Source organism: Ixodes scapularis, unplaced genomic scaffold (genome assembly GCF_016920785.2).
Source record: "Ixodes scapularis isolate PalLabHiFi unplaced genomic scaffold, ASM1692078v2 PGA_scaffold1__304_contigs__length_218370807, whole genome shotgun sequence".
NCBI lineage: Eukaryota > Metazoa > Arthropoda > Arachnida > Ixodida > Ixodidae > Ixodes > Ixodes scapularis.
In genome coordinates this window covers 35391163-35409480 of record NW_024609846.1, presented here as the reverse complement: position 1 = coordinate 35409480, position 18318 = coordinate 35391163, and the positions used below count along the sequence as shown (strand labels likewise).

Below are 18318 nucleotides of genomic sequence, written 5' to 3'. Positions count from 1 at the left end.
TTGATTGAAGTGCGTATTTCAGTGAAAATAGTTTGTTATACTTTGCCTTGAAATTGCCATCCTTCACTCTGCACATGTTTCGAAATATCCGTTCTCTAATATCTGAGATCAAGTTCCGCATCCCATCGAATAAACAGGAATTGAGCAATATTGCATATTTTATTAATTATTGCATTTTCCACCCCACAAACAACTTTCCCGAAAGCACATAATTTGGAGATTGTCCGCGCTTCCCCGTTGCTGCGTGCCTCGTGCAAATCCGACTGCGTGAGCAGGAGAGCGAGCCGGGAGGGTGGGGGGGGAGGGGTAGCTTTGACTTTCGGGAGGGGTTTCGACCCCCCATGACCCCCCAAACGCCCCCTATGACTACGCCACTGCCGCCCGTCAATACCTTTTGCAATAAAAAAAAATCTTATGTTTCGCATTTCGGCTGTCTCGCGCGGTGTTCATTGCTGACCTCACATGCCATCGATATTGTTCTTGTTTTTTGTTCTTCCTTCCATCTCAACTAGGGAGCATCAGCTAGTATGTTGCCAATACTCGACAAAATATTTTTTTTTTCACACTACGGCGGCAGTCTGTGCAGATCCTCAATCGTAACTCCCCGTGTGGAAACAGCAAACCAGCGGAGTGCCATAAGCACGCCTCTTTTTTGTTTTTCCCCTATCAGGCAACCTTCCCTATATGCGCCGGTACAAAGAATACCGATATGTTTTATCTTTTGATCCTCTCAGCTGTTTGCAGGCACTCTTGTCGAATAGATTGTGCAAGCAATGCAAATAGCCCCGCTCTATTTTACTTGTCAATGCCGTGTGGAATTGACATGCAACCTGAGACGTACCGCTGTGGCTACAATGTTGGGGTTAATTGTCGTACTTATGGCGGTTCCTGCTTGGGCTCTGCAGAAAGGCAAGTATTACATCTTTTATTTGTTCATTCGATTCCCTATTTTCTTTTTTTGTAATTGATTCGTGTCTTTTTATCCAATTATTTTCATTAAAGATTAATCTTATTGTCCCATGTGTAAAACCGTTTCATCCTTATTCAATTAGCTAGAACTGGGACAATACATCGGGAGCAATGTTGTAACCCTGGAGAGTTGGAACGCTACGAACAGTCAGTTGCAGATTACCACGATTCATATTAACTATGTCTGTTCTTGAATTCTGTCCCCAACGCCCAGTGTAATAATATTTACTTTATAAAACATTCCTGGGTCCTTTCTGCAGCCTCAGTGGATGAAGATCTCGAAAAAAAATTTTATAGATGTTATGAAGCATATTACACTTAACTAAAAGAGTACGAACTATTAATAAATGCAATATTACATTTATATTTTTATGCGCTCTTAGTGTCTATATTGCCGCGCTTTCGATTGATTTTAGTAAACATAGTCTTAGTTTTAGGTTTCTGAGAAAACGTGATATACCAGGAATTTATAGTTTTGGTAGTCTGTAAATTCAAGTCAAAAATTAATTTTTAATGTTTTACCTAATCTTCAACCATCGATTTATTACTTCTTCCTCCACCGTGTTTTCACTTCATAAGTTCCTTGTCTCCCCTAATTATTCAAACTGTATCTATCACCGAATAATCAGAAGGAGCAATTTTAAGGGTTGTCCGTACAACGTCCTTGAAAATGTAACACATCATCAGCAAACACCAAAATTAATAAGATGAGACTTCGGTTCTTTTTTGTATGAGATAATACGCAACCAACAGTTGCGAGATACTCCTATCCACAGTGGATGATGATGATCATCGTCATTTATGAAACCTTGAAGACCCTTATGATAAGAAAAATAAGCTTGAACGATGAGCGCGATCGATAAAAGGAGCAAATTTCCAACGATGTTGTATTTTTAATAAGATAAAAGCAATGTTACCACTAGTATCACTTCCGAATATTTTAAGGTAGCTAGGACACCACGAAACAGACAAACTCTCTCAGAACCATAATGTTCTTCAGAGCTAAACTTTAAATGAAATATGATAGAAAACCACGTGTGGTTAACCACAATCGTGGTTAACTTACGACTCCATTGAAATGGCTGCTTATCAATCACGCATCCCAGCATTACGGGTATATCTAAATTTGTAAAATAAAACAACTTGTGGCATTCAGTCAACTCTGTCAACAAATTAGCCACGAAATTTAAGCCTTATTAGTTCCGTTTTATTTTAGAATCTGCGTATCACAATCACAATTTTACATTTTTACTTGACAGAATATTTTTTTCTTCTATTTCTACGACCTCAAAGCTCCGTGGTTAGTATGAGTACTTGCAAATTAAGAAAAGTTTTTAGAGAACTTTAGGATCCTCCCAATCAAAGGGAAAATATCTTGAATATACCTCGCCCAAGACCGGAGACAAAATTTATATTACAGCAACAGGATCAATTAAATCGTGTGATAACGTCAGAAATAAAAAAGGCAAGAATGTCAATCACTATTCGACTCCGTATAGAAATAAACACCAAAAGTTGACCTTGCTTCGTTACTTTATTCTTCCAGACCAGTGCGGAAACCCCGCAATTAAACCGGCTCTGGACGTCGAAGATCGAATCTACGGAGGTAGCGTGGCCGTGCCGGGAAGTTGGCCGTGGCAGGCACAGGTTTACGCCGGTAGACACTTGTGCGGAGGCACCCTTATCTCTGACCAGCATGTCTTGACTGCCGCACACTGCGTCTGGTAAGAATAAGACTTATTCTTTGAAACAAAAGGCTCTGCGAGTTCGCTTTTGAACAGAACAAGGAGACAGCCAGTGATGGCGAACGATAGAAGGCTCTCAGCTATAGGGACGAATATCCAAATAAAAAAAAACTGAAAGACGTTTAAGATTCTCTGTAACGCCGGATTTGAGTGTAGTACTTGAGCAGGAAGAGGGAGGGTGCGGAGGGAGGGAAGGTTATGGAGGAGAATTTACCGTGAAATTGTTCGTCAATTTTCCGGGAAATTCTCCCGCTCAATTTAGCGGGGACATTTCCCGGCTAAATTTGCAGAAAAATATCTATCCGCTAAATTTAGGGGAAAAAACAGCCAGCGAAATTTGGCCGAAAAATTCTCCAGCTAAGACTAGCGGGATAATTACCCCGCTAAATTTGACGGGAAAGTTTCCGCGCTAAATTTAGCGGAAACATTTTCGTGCTAAATTGAGTAGAACAAATTTTGCCAAATATGGCTGGAAACTTTTCCGCTAAATCAAGCGGCAACATTTTTCGTCAAATTTAGACGCCATGTGGCGTCAGCAGGATGACGTCACGCTTGACGTCACTCGTGACCCTCCTGAGGTCACGTCTAACGTCATTATGGGAAACGTCCTATAATGCAAAACGAGGTGACGGCGACGGCGACGGCGACGGTGACGGCGTCGCCGCTCAAGCCGGAAACGGGCGCCTAAGAGCTGCGCTCTAAAACTGCTATATGCGCGGAGAAAGAGAGAAAGGGAAACGGTATGGTGATTCACTTTGCGCACATCACGCAATGTTTGTCTAATCGCCTTCTCAACTCCGTGATTCGCTGGGATTCTCCTATTGTTCGGCAAAATTGAATTGCTGCAAAAAAACAGAAATCACGGGCTTTTTTTTTTTTTGTAGAGATTACAGTCAGCGCTTCTAATAGCCTCTGGCAGATTATAAGCACGTCTCAAATTGCGATCTCACATCTGGTCTCGTGCTTCATGCTTCGAAGTTCCTAACGGCTGATGGCACAATCTCATTGTCTGTTGAGCGATTAGATGTTCGGGACTGGACACGTCCCGCGTTTGTTCAGCTCTCGGTGACTCTTGATAGCAAGGACGTAGCGCTGGAAGTTTCCCATCATCTACGAGGGGCCAGGCCGGTGCACAGTCTTGAGACGAGTGTTGCGACGGTGTTCGAAAGGGATTCGTGTTGGGTCAGTGAAAACCTGAATCAACCGCCTTCCTTTTGTCACCTGAAACCGATCATAGCGCGTAGGCATGAAGGGGAGTTGATCACGTGGCGTGGCCTATGACTGGTTCGACGAGCAAGCAGTTCCCACCGCAATAGCAACTTGGGGGGGGGGGGGGGGGGGGAATAGAGTACAGCGACTCGAATTGCGAGTCACAATCATTTGTCTTTTGTTAAGTTATTGAATTTCCACGTATGTTCCGAGAGGCTAAGTGACTCTTCTGGCCACACTGGAAGCGTGACGTAAAATATTTTAATATAACGACAGTGCAGCGTGTTCTCCGCGGCTCATAAGAAATTTTGTTGTTTAAAATTAATCTTGGAGCAGCTCACGACAGAAAAGCAAAAATAAAAATTGCGCCAAAAACTGTTTCTGGAATTACAGGCGGGTTTTCGGAAGTTTATATTGACGTTTTCAAACCAAGGCTGGGGCAGGAGGAAAAATCTTTTACAGTGGAGGAAAAAGTAATAGGTCCAATCAACATTCCTAATTGAGCTCTGCTCTATGAGTTAGATTTGTTGTCTCTCCCTGTTATTTTTTAATCCACTGTAAAAAATTCTACATCCTTCTGCGCGATTCTCGGGTAAAAATCATCGCGTTTCTTTTTTTTTAGATTGCATATTTAATTTGCAGAGAGTACATAAGGTGACGTCACCAAAACAGGAGAACCTGGTAAATTTTGAATGTCGGTTTTGGCCTAACATTCATTTGCCGCTTTCTGAACACCTGTTTTTGAGTTTAGAAATCATGTGTAGCATGTCGGAAAGAGAAAAACATTTGTATATCGAAATTTATTTTTTGTTCACTTTAAATGAAACTATTTCTAAATTTCTCGCTCAGGTTCCACATGAATACCGTAAAGGTTCAACTTTCTAGTGCACGAACAGTGTGACAATAACTTCCCGGTAGCACAGTTCTTTAGACAAAAATATAGTTTCTGTCTTGAGAATAAAGGCTTTTAAATGGCCGGTGAAGCCAAGGTAAAGCCAAACTTGACGTCGAACTTGAGAATAAGGGATTTTAAATGACCGGTGAAGCCAGAGCTTTCCTTCGCCACAACAAGCGCCAAAGCTTGGCTTCACTGCTAATTATTTAGCTGTCATCTACCAGGTCTGGCCCTAAATCGCCTAACAAGTGCCAGAGTGAGGCTTCACTTCTTGTTTGTTCTGTTGTCATGTGGCAACTTTGGGGATACATTGAAAAACAAGTGCCCAATTTAGGCTTCACTGACAGTTCTTCGGTTCATACGTGCCATCTATGGCTAACGTCTTACACTAACCCGCATTGGGTCCAAGTTAGGCCCCTAGGATTGACAACCTTGTGTCAAGTTAAGCGTTTTACTGGCGTGCCTCCCGGGCTCATTCGTCCTTGTCCGTCCAGGAATCTTAGCCCTTCGACCTTCACCGTCTACCTCGGCTCCCATCACCGCTGGCAGTCGGGGGCATCAGAAGTACACGCGCCGGTCAAAGAGATGTGCGTCCACCCTGCCTGGCATCGTTCCAAAGCGCCGGTAAGGAATCGTGCGAGTAAGACCCATTAGAACTGGTGTCAAGGTGTCGATTCATGGGCTTCACTCATGTTTATGTGAGCAGACTCATGAAGCATAACCATAATGAGACAATGGGTCTTTTTGCAGTAAGCCCCTGCGCATCCCCTGGCTTTTCTTACCTAACCCTGTCGACGGTTTTCGAGGCAACCGTACCGCATGACCGGCAAGTTAAAAACCTATCTCCGCGCGCATTTCGTCGTTTTTGACGATTTGTTTTTAAAGCAACGGTACTATTTGGCATGAAAAACAATAAATACAGATACAGAAGCACGATGCCAACGTGCTTTGGAGGGTATATTTCACGTTGGCCCGCCCAACACTTGTAGTTCGCAGACTACACCACCATAAGGCGCTTGTTATTCGAGAGCGGTTCACTGTGTTGTTTAGTCGAAGGGAAACCGTGCATCGTACTACTCTACTTTTATGCAGCATGTGTTCCACATAAGAGTGAATAGTCCCACCACTACCGTTTTTTTCTTCAGGCCGATATCAGTAATTTGCGAGATTTCGCCGAGGATAAGGCATGTGTAGTTGTTTAGGTCTTGGCCCGTTCTATTTAGCGCGAACAATTATGCGCTAAATTTATCGGGAAAAAACATTGTGGTCTGATACTGTCAGGTGTCACGTTACGTCACGTTTTTTTCTCCAGATTTAGCATGGAAATATCTACTGTAAATTGAATTAACATTGTGACGGGATCTCACATTGTCACGACATGCTGTTACATGACGTCACGGCGTCACATCAACACCGTCCGCTAAATTTAGCGGACGTAAATGATCTGAATGAATCAATGCAATGCAGCTGTGTGCAGCAGAGCGGCAGCAGGGCGTCCAGCGCCTCGATATCACCGCAGTTCATTGGCAGGACGCCGCAGGGAACCGCTAACTTTGTTTTTACAGTAGTTTCCGAACAATATTTATGTAGACTGTCTTCCTTGAAAAGCAAAGCTGCTTCTAACAAAAACATTAGGACGTAGTAACTAACACAGATCGCCACTGTTTACGTCAGCAAACTGGACAGGTTTCCCATCCCGCTTATCAAATGTTGCACACGTAAGATTACCGAAACGATAGTATGTATAGAGCCACACTGTTCGCACAGACAAGGAAGAAGAGCTTTTTCAATGTTTTATTTCTTGAAAATAAAATTGTGTCACAAAGATTACTAGCGAGGCTTACATTTTCTCTTTAGCTAAGCAAAAGTAAGCGTTACAATTCGATGCTCATCAACACCTGCTTGCGTAGATGTCGTGTCGTGTTGAACACGACACGAAACCTACGATGTCGTGTTCGTGTTGATTGTGCCGAAATGTGAACTTATCCTAAAAAAAGTGGTTTATTAAACAAACGAGTTTGTGTGTCGATAATCCTATATCGCGAAGATATGTATATACCTTGTTCGATACAGGCGGTTAATGGCACAGAAAAAATCTGTTCAGACATTATATATAGGTCAGTCTGAGATCCTCCCAGAAAAACATGCTTTCAGGTTTCTTTGTTTTTTTTTTAGTTTTCTTAGTGTGAACTACAAACCAATTAAAACAAGGCGCTAACTTTGTATAATTTTAAAGAAATTGCGATAGCAATTTCTGCCCCGGGTTTGATACATTTAAGGATTATAAAGAGAAGCGAGAGTGCGGAATATTAGCCCTGTCGCCCTTCACGAAATTCGACCGATAAACGAACCATTTTTTAAAGCATCTGTCACGGGCTCATACATCTGGTGCTCCTCTGTCGTTCGCAATGATTCTTAATGCTAAATGGTGATACGGACGTGGAGCATAGGCGCGGTACGATCGAATGCACGACATACTTCAAAAGATAGCTCTTTCTAAAAAAAGAACCCTTTTGATTATTACCGGAGAGGTTTGAAGACCGCTTTTAATCCTCTTGTGGCTGATTACGACCGGCCATACTGCTGCGTAAGCAGTCGTAAGTAGTCGCAAGAGATTTAAAAACCGGTTGTAGAGGGGTCGGCAGTAGTGAAACCCGAGTGTGTCAAGTGAGCGTATGTCATATAAAAAGTAAGGTATTTTATAAAATAACGAGTAAACAGCACCCAGCTGCTTGATATACATCCCCAAGACATCTTTTTTTAGGAAATGCTTGCCTAAAGTGCAAAGACATCACTGTATGTTGTACCGTACTTTTTTGTGTTTATGTCGTATCTGACTGACTCTAGAGTGTCATTGGATTCTGTACCTACCATCGCCGCTTCTCCTACCAAGAGTGCATTCCGAAAAGCTTATTTGTGAAATTCTCTGAGTAAACTGTTATTATAAATGGGCAACCTGAATAAATGTGAAACAGCATTTTTTTAATTAAATGTACCATTTTATATACTTATTTCTTGACTGAATAATCATTTGAAATATTATGAAGATAATACCTTCACAGATCTCCTGAGAACGTATAGCAACATTTATGTAGTATGGACTAATATATTGTTATTTCGTTTAGGGTGAGGCACCGGACATTGCAATTATCAAACTCAAAAGGAAGGTGAACATGACAAGGACAATTCAGCCAGTATGCCTTCCGAACCAGGGGGAACAGCTCACTACAGGATCCAAGCTCTACGTCACAGGATGGGGTGAAGTAGGAGGTGAGTTATCACTAATTTTGCAATTTACTGAAGTCTACCCTGAGATATATCATATAAGCTATTGAAGGTGTAAAGGACGTGAAGTGAAATATTACTGAAAACAGAATAATTTAAGTACTGCAACACCAAGATTTTGTGATTCCTTACCCCGAGATAAAACGGATGAATGAATGGATGGATAGATGAATGGATACATAACGGCTGTTACCTTTAAATCAGGTGGTGACTTGCACCACCTAGTCAATTATTAATTTTAGCTTACTCAGCGACTTGCAGTAAAATGTGTTTTCTCTGAGTATTGTCGCAAACATTTTTAACGGAATTAAAAAAAAAAACAAAAAAACGAGCTACCAGCATGGGTTCTACAAAAAAAAGTTGGAAGCCTGAAGTTTTTTTTGCCAGTTATATAACGGGCAATACAGCATGAGTTCTGGTGAATAAGTGACTAAAAATATTCTCCCAGAATTGACGCTTGATTTGGAGTCAAGCCAAACAATCCAAACCATGAGGTTTTTATGTACCCTTTTGAGGTAAAAACAAGTGATAAATGTAATATTTGGGACGACGAGGTTTATGCTGTGATGGATAATTCAGAGAAGTTTGAAAAATGTTTCTTGATTTTCACTACGATTTTGTATTTCATAAAATAACCAGTAAACATGTACCCAACTGTTTGATATACATTCCGATAAAATATTTTCTTGAGTTCATTTAAAATGGTGTTGGTGGGATGATTTTGTGTACGTTCAACGTTTATTACGGAGATCGCCCGAATGATTGTATATGGGGTTTTGGGTTGCTGTAAGGTTCTTAGTTTTTTTTTCTTCTCGTTTTTGCATTGCTTTAAGAAAAAGAAGAAACAACGCATCTTTGAGACAGCTCGAAAGGGCAATCCAAATGGTTAAAAAATGCAAGAAAAGAAAAATATATTCATAATTACCCTTTATCCGTCCTTTGATTTTGCCAATATTCCTCTAATCTTCCCCAAATAAGCTCGATGTCTTCCAAACGTGTTGTTTCACTGGTTCCATTGAATCATAGGGCCTTTAAAGGGTCAGCTTCTTCGCGTGATGTCCTGGGTGGCCGTGGCCGTTTCATTCTATAATGGCACGCTGTGATACCTCCATTCCCTCACATATATAATACACGTTGTATCTACTGCTTAGTGTTTGGCCCTGTATGTCCTAATTCTCAAACCTCAAATAATAAGGCACTTTCTCCAAAGCCATACAATATTCTCTTCTTTTTAATATCCGTTTTTCTTGCCCTGTACCTTTAAAAAGGTGGCTTTTCCATTTATACGTTCTGATTTCTCTGCACTAAAGTTCAGTCCCAACTTGTGACTTCCCCGTCCATATATTGTCCTCAGTTACTGTATATTTCTACTGTTGTCTGCCATAATAAAATTGCTATCAGTATACATTATCCCTGAAATTGTCTGTGTGACTTTCTCCCGCGGTCTAAAATAGGTTAGATCCCACTTACGAGCGGTCTTCTTTAACCTATGTTCTAACCCATGCAGATATATCATAAATAGTAGGAGTGACATCGGGCACCCTTCTCTGAGACCCCTGCCTATGACTAAAGGCTGCATATGTCCACCCTCACATGCTATCGACATCTGATTATCCCTGTAGTCGTTCCATACAATGTATGACACACGGTCCCAGTCCTCTTTTCTTTAAAATATTCCACACCTTATTCTGATTTATTCCATCATAGTCACCTTTGATATCTAAAAACGCTAGCCAGATTGGCCGACCTTCCTAATTTGTAATTTAGAGGCACAGCGTTGAAGGAAGTATTATATCCTCTAAACTTCTCACCCTTCTAAACCCGTTTCATTGTTCACCTAGTATTTTTTTATTTTTTAGTTAATCCTGTACCCTACTCTTAATTACCTGCATTGCTAACCTGCATATGACCGAGGTTATTGTTTTTGGGCGCTAAGGTCTAATATATCATTATTTTACTCTACCTTAGTATAGAAGGTTCATTATGAGTCGCCTCTAATCTCTTGGAACTGTTCTATCATTAAAAATATTCTCCCATGCCTCTTGAAGCAATGTCACGGACTGTAGACGCATCATATTCACTAACCTGGATATCATCTCGGCCTGTAGATGTGCTTCCGAGGATGTTTTGCGTTGCTCTCTTGCATTTTCTTTCAGTGATTTCCGATAATTTCAGAATCTTCATGTTCCTCTGATTTACATTGCACAGGTTCCCTCGCTCAGAGATCTGCTTTTCAAACATCAGTTCTAAGATCATGCTTGTGTTTAATTGAGGCTTCCCTTTCGGGTTTTCCCGTTTGATGTGATCAGGAATCGCTACTAGTTTCTTGTCCTTTGCCCAGAGAATTAGGACATGCCAGAATTACCTAGCTTCTTGCCTATTCTTCTTGTTTCTATGTTCCATCTAGTCCGACCCTCTTCTTCAGATTTTCTCGTTTATTATGATTCATACTCCTTTCGAATCTGAAAAAATTCTACCCACTTTGTTTCTACATCTTATGGTGAATCTTCTTACACTTACCTGCCTATGATACCAAGACCGATTCTGACGTTGTGCTCTCAATTCTCTTACCCATTTGTTTAACCAAGGCTTTGCCTACATTTTTATTCTTCTCTTCGATTCCTCTCAACTTTACATAGCAGCAAACAGAAAAGTGCTAAAATCTTCAACATGTAAGAATACCTACCTCATCGGTGAATGCGCAGACATCACATAAACAAAGTTTAAAACCTTAAAACCAGAAGAACTATTGTCTTGGAGTTGTGGCACATGCAACGTGCATAACCAACGACAAGCACCTCAAAAGGATGGCCAGGAAACAGCTATGACAGGCGAAACTAACACAGCTATGATGGAGCAAATATTAAAAACAAACCAGGAGCTAGGAGAAGTCATATCTAGAATTGAGAACATCAAATGTTAGCTAAAAATCCAGTCTCTCAAATACCAGGATCGAAAAACGCAATGTTCAGAAAAAACAACCAAGAGACAGAAACCTCGACAACCATGCTTTCCCAAGCAGTACAATATCATTAAAAAAGTAGACTTTTTGACATTTGCTACGACCGAACTAAATAAAAGGACAATTGACATTCAGCAGCTCCGGTACAAAAGAGATTAAATATTAATTAAATAACTTAAATGGGCATTACAAAAAAGGCAAGCAATACTCGTGCAGAATAAACATAGAAATTAAAAGAATTACACGACACGGCTGAGAAGACTTGACAGCAGTAATGGAAAACCTAGCAGCGAAACTGAAGTTATTTGTGCCGCAGCCCAATAAGATAGAGTCAACTCGCAGACTAAAAGCGAGAGACGGTAAAATTCCTCTTGTGATTGTATGCTTTAATGAAAAGAGGAACGGATCAGATAGATCAGCAAACCTACCGCATTAAAGGGATGGTGACCCGAAATTTAGATTTCATGAAAACAATGCAGGAGATGTTGGCGGAAAGCTACAATCCCTACAACACTACTCGTAAGGCGATATCTCGGATGGACAGCCGTATTTTGAAAAAAGAGGTCGAAATTGAACCAGGCCGACGAGGCGCGTCACCGTGAAGATACCTAGTTTCCTCCTCTCTTCGCTTCGCTCCCTCAAGGCCGCGACGCGGAGAAGACGCGAGGCTGTTCTCTCTCCTTCTCGCAGAAACATGACGTGAACTTTTCTGTCAAATGCGCCTCCTTTTCCTGAAAAATAGAGTCATCCGTTCGAGATACTTCTGTATGAGTGATGACTTGGTGTTTGTAGCATCCCGTTGCACGCTTTTGCCGCGTGTTTTGTGGAATCCAGATTTCTGTTCAGCATCCCATCAAAGGACGAACACGGGTACACCAACGAGAACTTCTCCAGACTGCAACGGTGGCTGTTCTGGAATGAAAAATAGTGTACGTGGGAAATAGGGTACAAACACAACAAACACTTACTTATATTATAATTATATCTCCTAATATCACAATTTCATGGTTACCACCCAGCTGTTGTATATCTCGTGATATACAGTCGAGCCTTTGCGTATTATATTTCATAGAATTACACCCCATCCAGAGGTAAACAATTCCTATGAAAACACGTTCTCCCAATGTTTCGTGCACTCCGACATCATTTTTTTAGTGTCCGTCTTTCTCACTATGGGTGCAATTACACCACCTTTTCTTTATCTCTTTGTTTTATTTCATGCCACCAACGGAGATTAAAACTTTTTTTTATTACAGGCCGCTCCGTATCCCCAGGAATAGGTTTCTACATATCCAAACACACTAATATCTACTGATGCAGCTGTTGTTAAATTCCTTCCCCTTTAAAATATCCCTAAAAACCTGCACGTTTATACAGTTTATGCTTGATTGTCCTTTGTATCTTCACTGACTAGTTCTGCATTTCCTCCTTTCCGATCCGCTCTTAGCACGCGGGCGCCATTATTGAGGCGACCTTGGAACTGTGTTTCACTAAAGGGATTCAAGAAGAGTGGTTGTTCTGGGCGAGTTGGTGTGATATCTTATGGGATCTTCTGCGCAGCAAGTGCGAGGACAAAAAGGAGAACAGGACACAACAAGGCGCCAGTTGTGTCCTCTTCTCCCCTTTTGTGCTCATCCTTGCTGCGCGCAAGATTGCATAATATGCTCACAAGAGGGAATCGTCTGCAGTGTCTGCGAGGTCAAATATAGATACAATTTATACAAAATTATATTTCATAATATTTTCGAAAGGTTTTCAAGCCAAAAGAGAAAGAATGGTGTGCGAAAATAATAGCAATATATACACAAAAGCCAAGTTTTCTAGGGCTACCCATGGACGGCGCAAGTGTGCACTCTGGTCATAAGAGATCCCTAGGGGTTTTAAGCCCCTCGGTCGGAAGCGGCTGCAAATCTGTAAACCGTCTTTAACATCCCCAGTTTCATTTTGTACAAAATCGTTTTCGAAACTCAAATGCTATTGCCGATGAAATGAAATAACTTTAAAAATTTGCGTACAGGTTTTTTTATAATTTCCACCGATCCCAGTACGAACCTGAAATATATGTTAGGGTGTTTGACACATTAAACTCCACATACATGATCCAGACGACTGTCATAAAGACATTTGAGACAATTAAGTGCAAGTAAACGAATTTATATGTTTATGCCTATAATATTCTTCTACATAATCTATTAAGTATACCCAACTTTTAACCCTTGCTTGTTTTTCGAACGCAATATATGCATAGAGCAAATTCGAATGTATTCGGTTTGACTGACTCTGTATATACTAACCTGAGTCATGCACCAGGGGACAAAAACTGCGTGACAGGCTTTTGTTGAGCTATTTCATCATACTTGTTAATGTGGACGACTAAATTATGTCGAAACACAAAGCTAAAAGAGTGGTTCAAAACTAAAGTCACTTATGGCACGAAAACAAAACTAACAATTCCCTTTTTTTGTTTGACCAGTACTGATACATACATTATGCCATGCTCTTTATAGGTGGCAGGTCTGCACAAGAGCTAAAGCAGGTTATGGTATCAGCAATTTCACATCAAGAGTGCCGACGATTGAGACACCGCATAATTCCTCAAGCGTTTTGTGGTGGTCATCAATACGGCAGTACCTGCGGCGTAAGTATGGCATTTTCGTCTCCAGCAAACTCTCTGTCTGCTGCATGCGCGACCTTATCAGTATTTTGTTTCTGTTCTGGTGCATTCGCTCAGACACGTTCATCGTCTATACACAAACACTGCAGTATCATGAAAACATGCCTCTCTTAAACTAATTATTCCCGGGTAAATGGCGTTCATTTTACGAACACAAACAATAGCCCAGTGCTGACGAATTTACCAAACCAAGCGTGCCAAATTATAAAAGTATAATCGCACCTTGAAACATTTCAGTCTCAGGGCGTTGCGCTCTTATTATTCTTCATAAGGAATACACGAGCATTCATTCACTTTCAATATTTCAAGTTCTTACCGTCAACTACAGCTGAAGAAACGCATGGCGTAAAGAGACCCGAGCATATTATTTTAGCTCCCAAACCAATCATATGGCGGCATAAGTCCATAAGAATGCAGAAGAACGGACCACGAAATATAAATGGTGAACATGATATGCGTTCTGTGTTCATTAGCACTTCAGTGAGTGTAGTAAACCAGTGTGGTGCACCGCGGAGATAGAAGGATTAGAGCTAATTCTTACTATAGTTTTAACGGCAGAACGTTTCTCTATTAAAACCAAGATAGACCCTTTTCACAAACGCGTGCATTCGCCTGTCCTGTCTTGTTTAGGCACATGCTCTGAGCACGTCTTAGACACTGGGAGTTCTTGACCATTCGGCAATAACTGAGGTTATCGGCGAATGGTCAAGCAACATAGGCGGTCGCCATTTCGTCCCAAGAAATGGCGACCGGCAATGTTGCTTGATGGCTCTTTGAAATGGGAGTATTGCTGCAAGGAGTGAAAGAAAAACTGACGAGTGACTACTATAGCAAGTAAAGCGAGACCACTGAGTTTTGAAAATATAAACACGAAGATAACAGGCTGCAGGATATGCTTTGCGGCTTTCCATCTCAGAGAAGGACACAACGCCACCGGTGCGTCAACATGATTTATTGACTCTTACCGCCAGGTGCCACGACACAAAAAGCACCCGCGCATACTTCTGCGCCGGTCTTTTATCAGCGGCAGCTGCCGCTCGCGTGGCCTAGAGTTCCTGTATAGGCTCCCTACGGGAGCTAGAGTTGCGCGTTCATCCCCGTAGCGCCGTGTTTTCAGTGCGGCATGTTGATCGAGCTCCTCAGGTGACTGAATTCAGCGAAAAGCGGCGCCGCGTGTTCGAAACGCGCGGCGCGTTCAAAAGCAGGGGAACGTACGCCGCGACGCGTATACAACATCTGCTTTCCTGCACGACATTTGAGTATGCTCTTCACATGATTGGATCCCGGCGAATTGTGGCGCGGCGGCACATGGAAAACTGACTGGCAACTCTCGCTCCCGTTGGGAGCGAATACAGGATCTCTGGAGTGGTCCAGAGCCGTGGAGTGGCCGATTGCGCACTGCCACCTCGCGGTAGAAATCAATGCAGAGAGCGAGTAGTCTCCTTCTTGCTCAGTAGTAACGGTGCCGTCAGAACGACGCCAATTTTTGTGGGCTGATTGAAAAAAATAATCTTTTAAATGGAAAAAAATATATTAGGTAGACCTCAATGCTAGATTCCTCGAGGTCTACCGACTAGTTTTTTCGATCAGCCAATAAGAGCTCGGCGTCGTTTTGACGTCCCAGCCACTCGTGCGCAAGAAGCAGACGGCTTGCTTTCCGCATAGGTTCGACCTAACATGCGCCCAACATGCTGTATTGAGAAATCACATGGCGCGATTTAACATGCGGACGATTTGGCCGAATGCTGTGGATCACCAGGTTGCCCACCAGGTCCGTTGCTAATTTTTGTTTTTATTGTACGACAGAACATATTCAGGTTGCCCACCAGGTTGCCCACCAGGTTGCCCACCAGGTTGCCCACCAGGGGACCTGGTGGGCAACCTGGTGATCCACAGCCTTCGGCCAAATCGTCCGCATGTTAGATCGCGCCATATTTGATAGGCGCAGGTCTGTGCAAAATGTGCATAGCGAAAGAAGCGTGGCAAGACACTGTCTGAACCACAATTATTTAATAACAGTGAATTATACGGAATGTGTACCAGAATTGTTCATATTTTATCTGTATCAAATTATAGGACGCTTTGGTTAGAAAGGAATACACTAGATCAAGATCACTCGGAGTCGAGTAACTAGGAGTACACCTCAGAAAGGGCTTTCGGTTCCGCGTCCCTTGAAACAGAAATATATATAGGATAGCGTATATCCATAAAATTGTTTTTTTTAAGAAGAGTTCTACGAGCGTGTAGAATAACTTGCTACCTTAAGACTTCAACTCATGTTCAGACTTTTACACCACACAAATTTCTATCTCTCGTAAGCTCTTTTATGTTGAAGAGGACTCGTCGATCGCTAGCATAAGTATCATGTCTTTGCACCGAGACTACAAATTCATGCGTTCACAGCAAGACAACTTCCTAGCGGATCAATGGGCTCGAAACCTTTCAAGTAGTCAAGCTATCTGAACCTGCATGTCGTAATATGAACCACTATCGCTAAGTCGAATACTAGCATCTTAATAGAAATTAAAAAAAAACCTGCATAAAAACATTTCGTTTCCCGGATCAGTTTAACATTGACTTTCTAGGCCAGGAATTAAAAAGAATAAATTAACGCTGGTGGCAAATTGATCCCCCTGGCTGCTTCGAGAAGAGCTATCCAGGCTCGCAGAGCCAATTTACTGGTTCAAAGCCGCCTCCGAATCCCTCGAAGTTTGACGAAGTTTCTTTGGTGTTTACATCGTTCGAACGCTAAATACCCGGGCAAACAACTGTCGAATCACTAAACGTCTCGGGACGCATGCACAGTGTCTGATGTTTCTCATAACAGTCACTCTGCATGCTCGAAACGTACCCCGCCAACCAGTGGAAAAAGATGGCAGCGTGGAGAAGGCTTAAGTTTAGAATGGTTTATGACTGTGGCTCATCTTTGTTCTTTAGCTGCACGTAGAGGGTCCTAAAGCTGCCTTAATAAATTACGAGTCATTCAACGCAGCGTTAAAGTTTACCCTTCCAGGTTGGGACCTGATGTTTCCCGATGCCACTTTGTTGGAATAACCGATGTTCTTTATTTCAGGGAGACAGTGGGAGCCCAGTTGTACACTTCGCAAACGGCCAGTGGTCGCTGCACGGAATCGTCAGTGCCGGTCCCAGGGTGTGTGGAACAAGATTAGGACCCCAGATATTTACAAGGGTATCAGCTTACGTGGACACTTTCATCGCTCCATACATCGACCCACTAACGAGCCGTCAAAGGATTCGCAACATGTGCTCTATAAAGCAGTAGCGAAATAAATTACGTTATGTATTCGAAAAAAATATCGGAGTTGGACTGCTGATTGCACTGATGACGAACTTCGTCCTTTCGAATAAAAGCACGAAAGTGGAAGAGACTCTTATGAGGTATATCAAAGAAGTCTCATGGGGTCCCATTTAATCACTGCGAGAATGAGAACGAGGTCCAATATGCCTCTCGCGAAGTGTGCGAAGAGAGCGTTCGCAGGAGGTTCGTCTGCAGCGCGAGCAAAGAACGGGATTCGTCAGCTAGAAAGCTGTATTTGCAGTCCGGGTTGAGCGGCGTCGCCGGCGCCGTCGGCGTAACCGCGCGTTGCAGTGTGGGACGTTTCTCATAGGGACGTCACGCGTGACGGGACGTGTGATGTCACGCGTGACGTCACGTACGGCGAAAAAAGTTCTTCGCTAAATTTAGCGAGCTAATCGACGTCACGTGACCTCAACATCAATTCAGTTTCCCCGCTACATTTAGCGGGAATGTTTCCCCGCTAAACATAGCGGGAAAATTTTCGCGTAATTTAGGAAAAAAATTAGCCGAAAGTTCCTGCTAAATGGGAGAGAGGGAACCAGGAGAGGAGAAGGAGAGGCTACGGAGGGGGAGGAAGAGCATACCCTCCGTACCCTCCCCTCCTCCTTTTCAAGAGCTACGCTCTAATTCTGCATTAGAGTTGTAAAGGTCTTCGTTTTTTTTTCTCCGTATCTGTAAATACCAGGGCTTACAAACTTTGCCAGCTTGTTGTCTTGTACCTTGTTCATATTGTCGCTAAATACGGTTGTCTAGGACACCAACATAAATTTATAAAAAAAAAACACTCAAATGGGGCCATTTTGATAATTACGAGTTGTTTTGAAAGTCAGATAAAAAGAGGTCATCTTCGATTACTTTCAAATCTCCCAGATTAAGGACAATGATAGAAACTAGCAGAATCTGCAAAGGAATGTTGCATCATTTTGTGTATTTGAAGTTATAAGGCTAGAAATGTTCCCAAACTGAGTCTACCGCAGCACCCCTAATGGGCCGCGTAGACAGATACCCATAGATGACAAATTTATTATATTTACGAAGTGTTAAACTCGTCGAGGCTAGTCAGAAAGAAACAATTTTACGGCACAGTGGTGAACGTCGGTTTAAATTGAGAATTATTAGTGAGTTGTTGTATAAGTGTCGCAGAAAATGCGCCCGGTCCAGAGCGATCGTGAAGCTCTCTCACGTCGCATGCTTCGCAGGGCCTGTTTTCAGTAGCCGGCGTGCAGGGTCTCTGTGCACGCCACGTAACGAAAGCGAACA

At 42.3% G+C, this 18318-nt stretch overlaps 1 protein-coding gene across 1 annotated transcript; it reads left to right on the top strand.

The window, feature by feature from the left end:
* The first annotated feature begins 758 nt into the window (after positions 1-758).
* LOC8027777 (chymotrypsin-like protease CTRL-1) lies at positions 759-17144 on the top strand. The gene is made up of 6 exons (XM_029967384.2): positions 759-909; positions 2516-2693; positions 5313-5442; positions 7944-8088; positions 13573-13703; positions 16813-17144. The coding sequence occupies exons 1-6, from the start codon at positions 774-776 to the stop codon at positions 17020-17022; spliced, it is 930 nt and encodes a 309-aa protein (XP_029823244.2). The 5' UTR covers positions 759-773; the 3' UTR covers positions 17023-17144.
* The last annotated feature ends 1174 nt before the right edge of the window (positions 17145-18318 follow it).

Coding starts and splice junctions, on each gene's coding strand:
- LOC8027777 (XM_029967384.2), top strand. CDS start 774: ATGCAAATAGCCCCGCTCTATTTTACTTGTCAATGCCGTGTGGAATTG. Junction 5,443..7,943: donor GGCATCGTTCCAAAGCGCCG/GTAAGGAATCGT, acceptor TATTTCGTTTAG/GGTGAGGCACCGGACATTGC. Junction 8,089..13,572: donor AGGATGGGGTGAAGTAGGAG/GTGAGTTATCAC, acceptor TGCTCTTTATAG/GTGGCAGGTCTGCACAAGAG.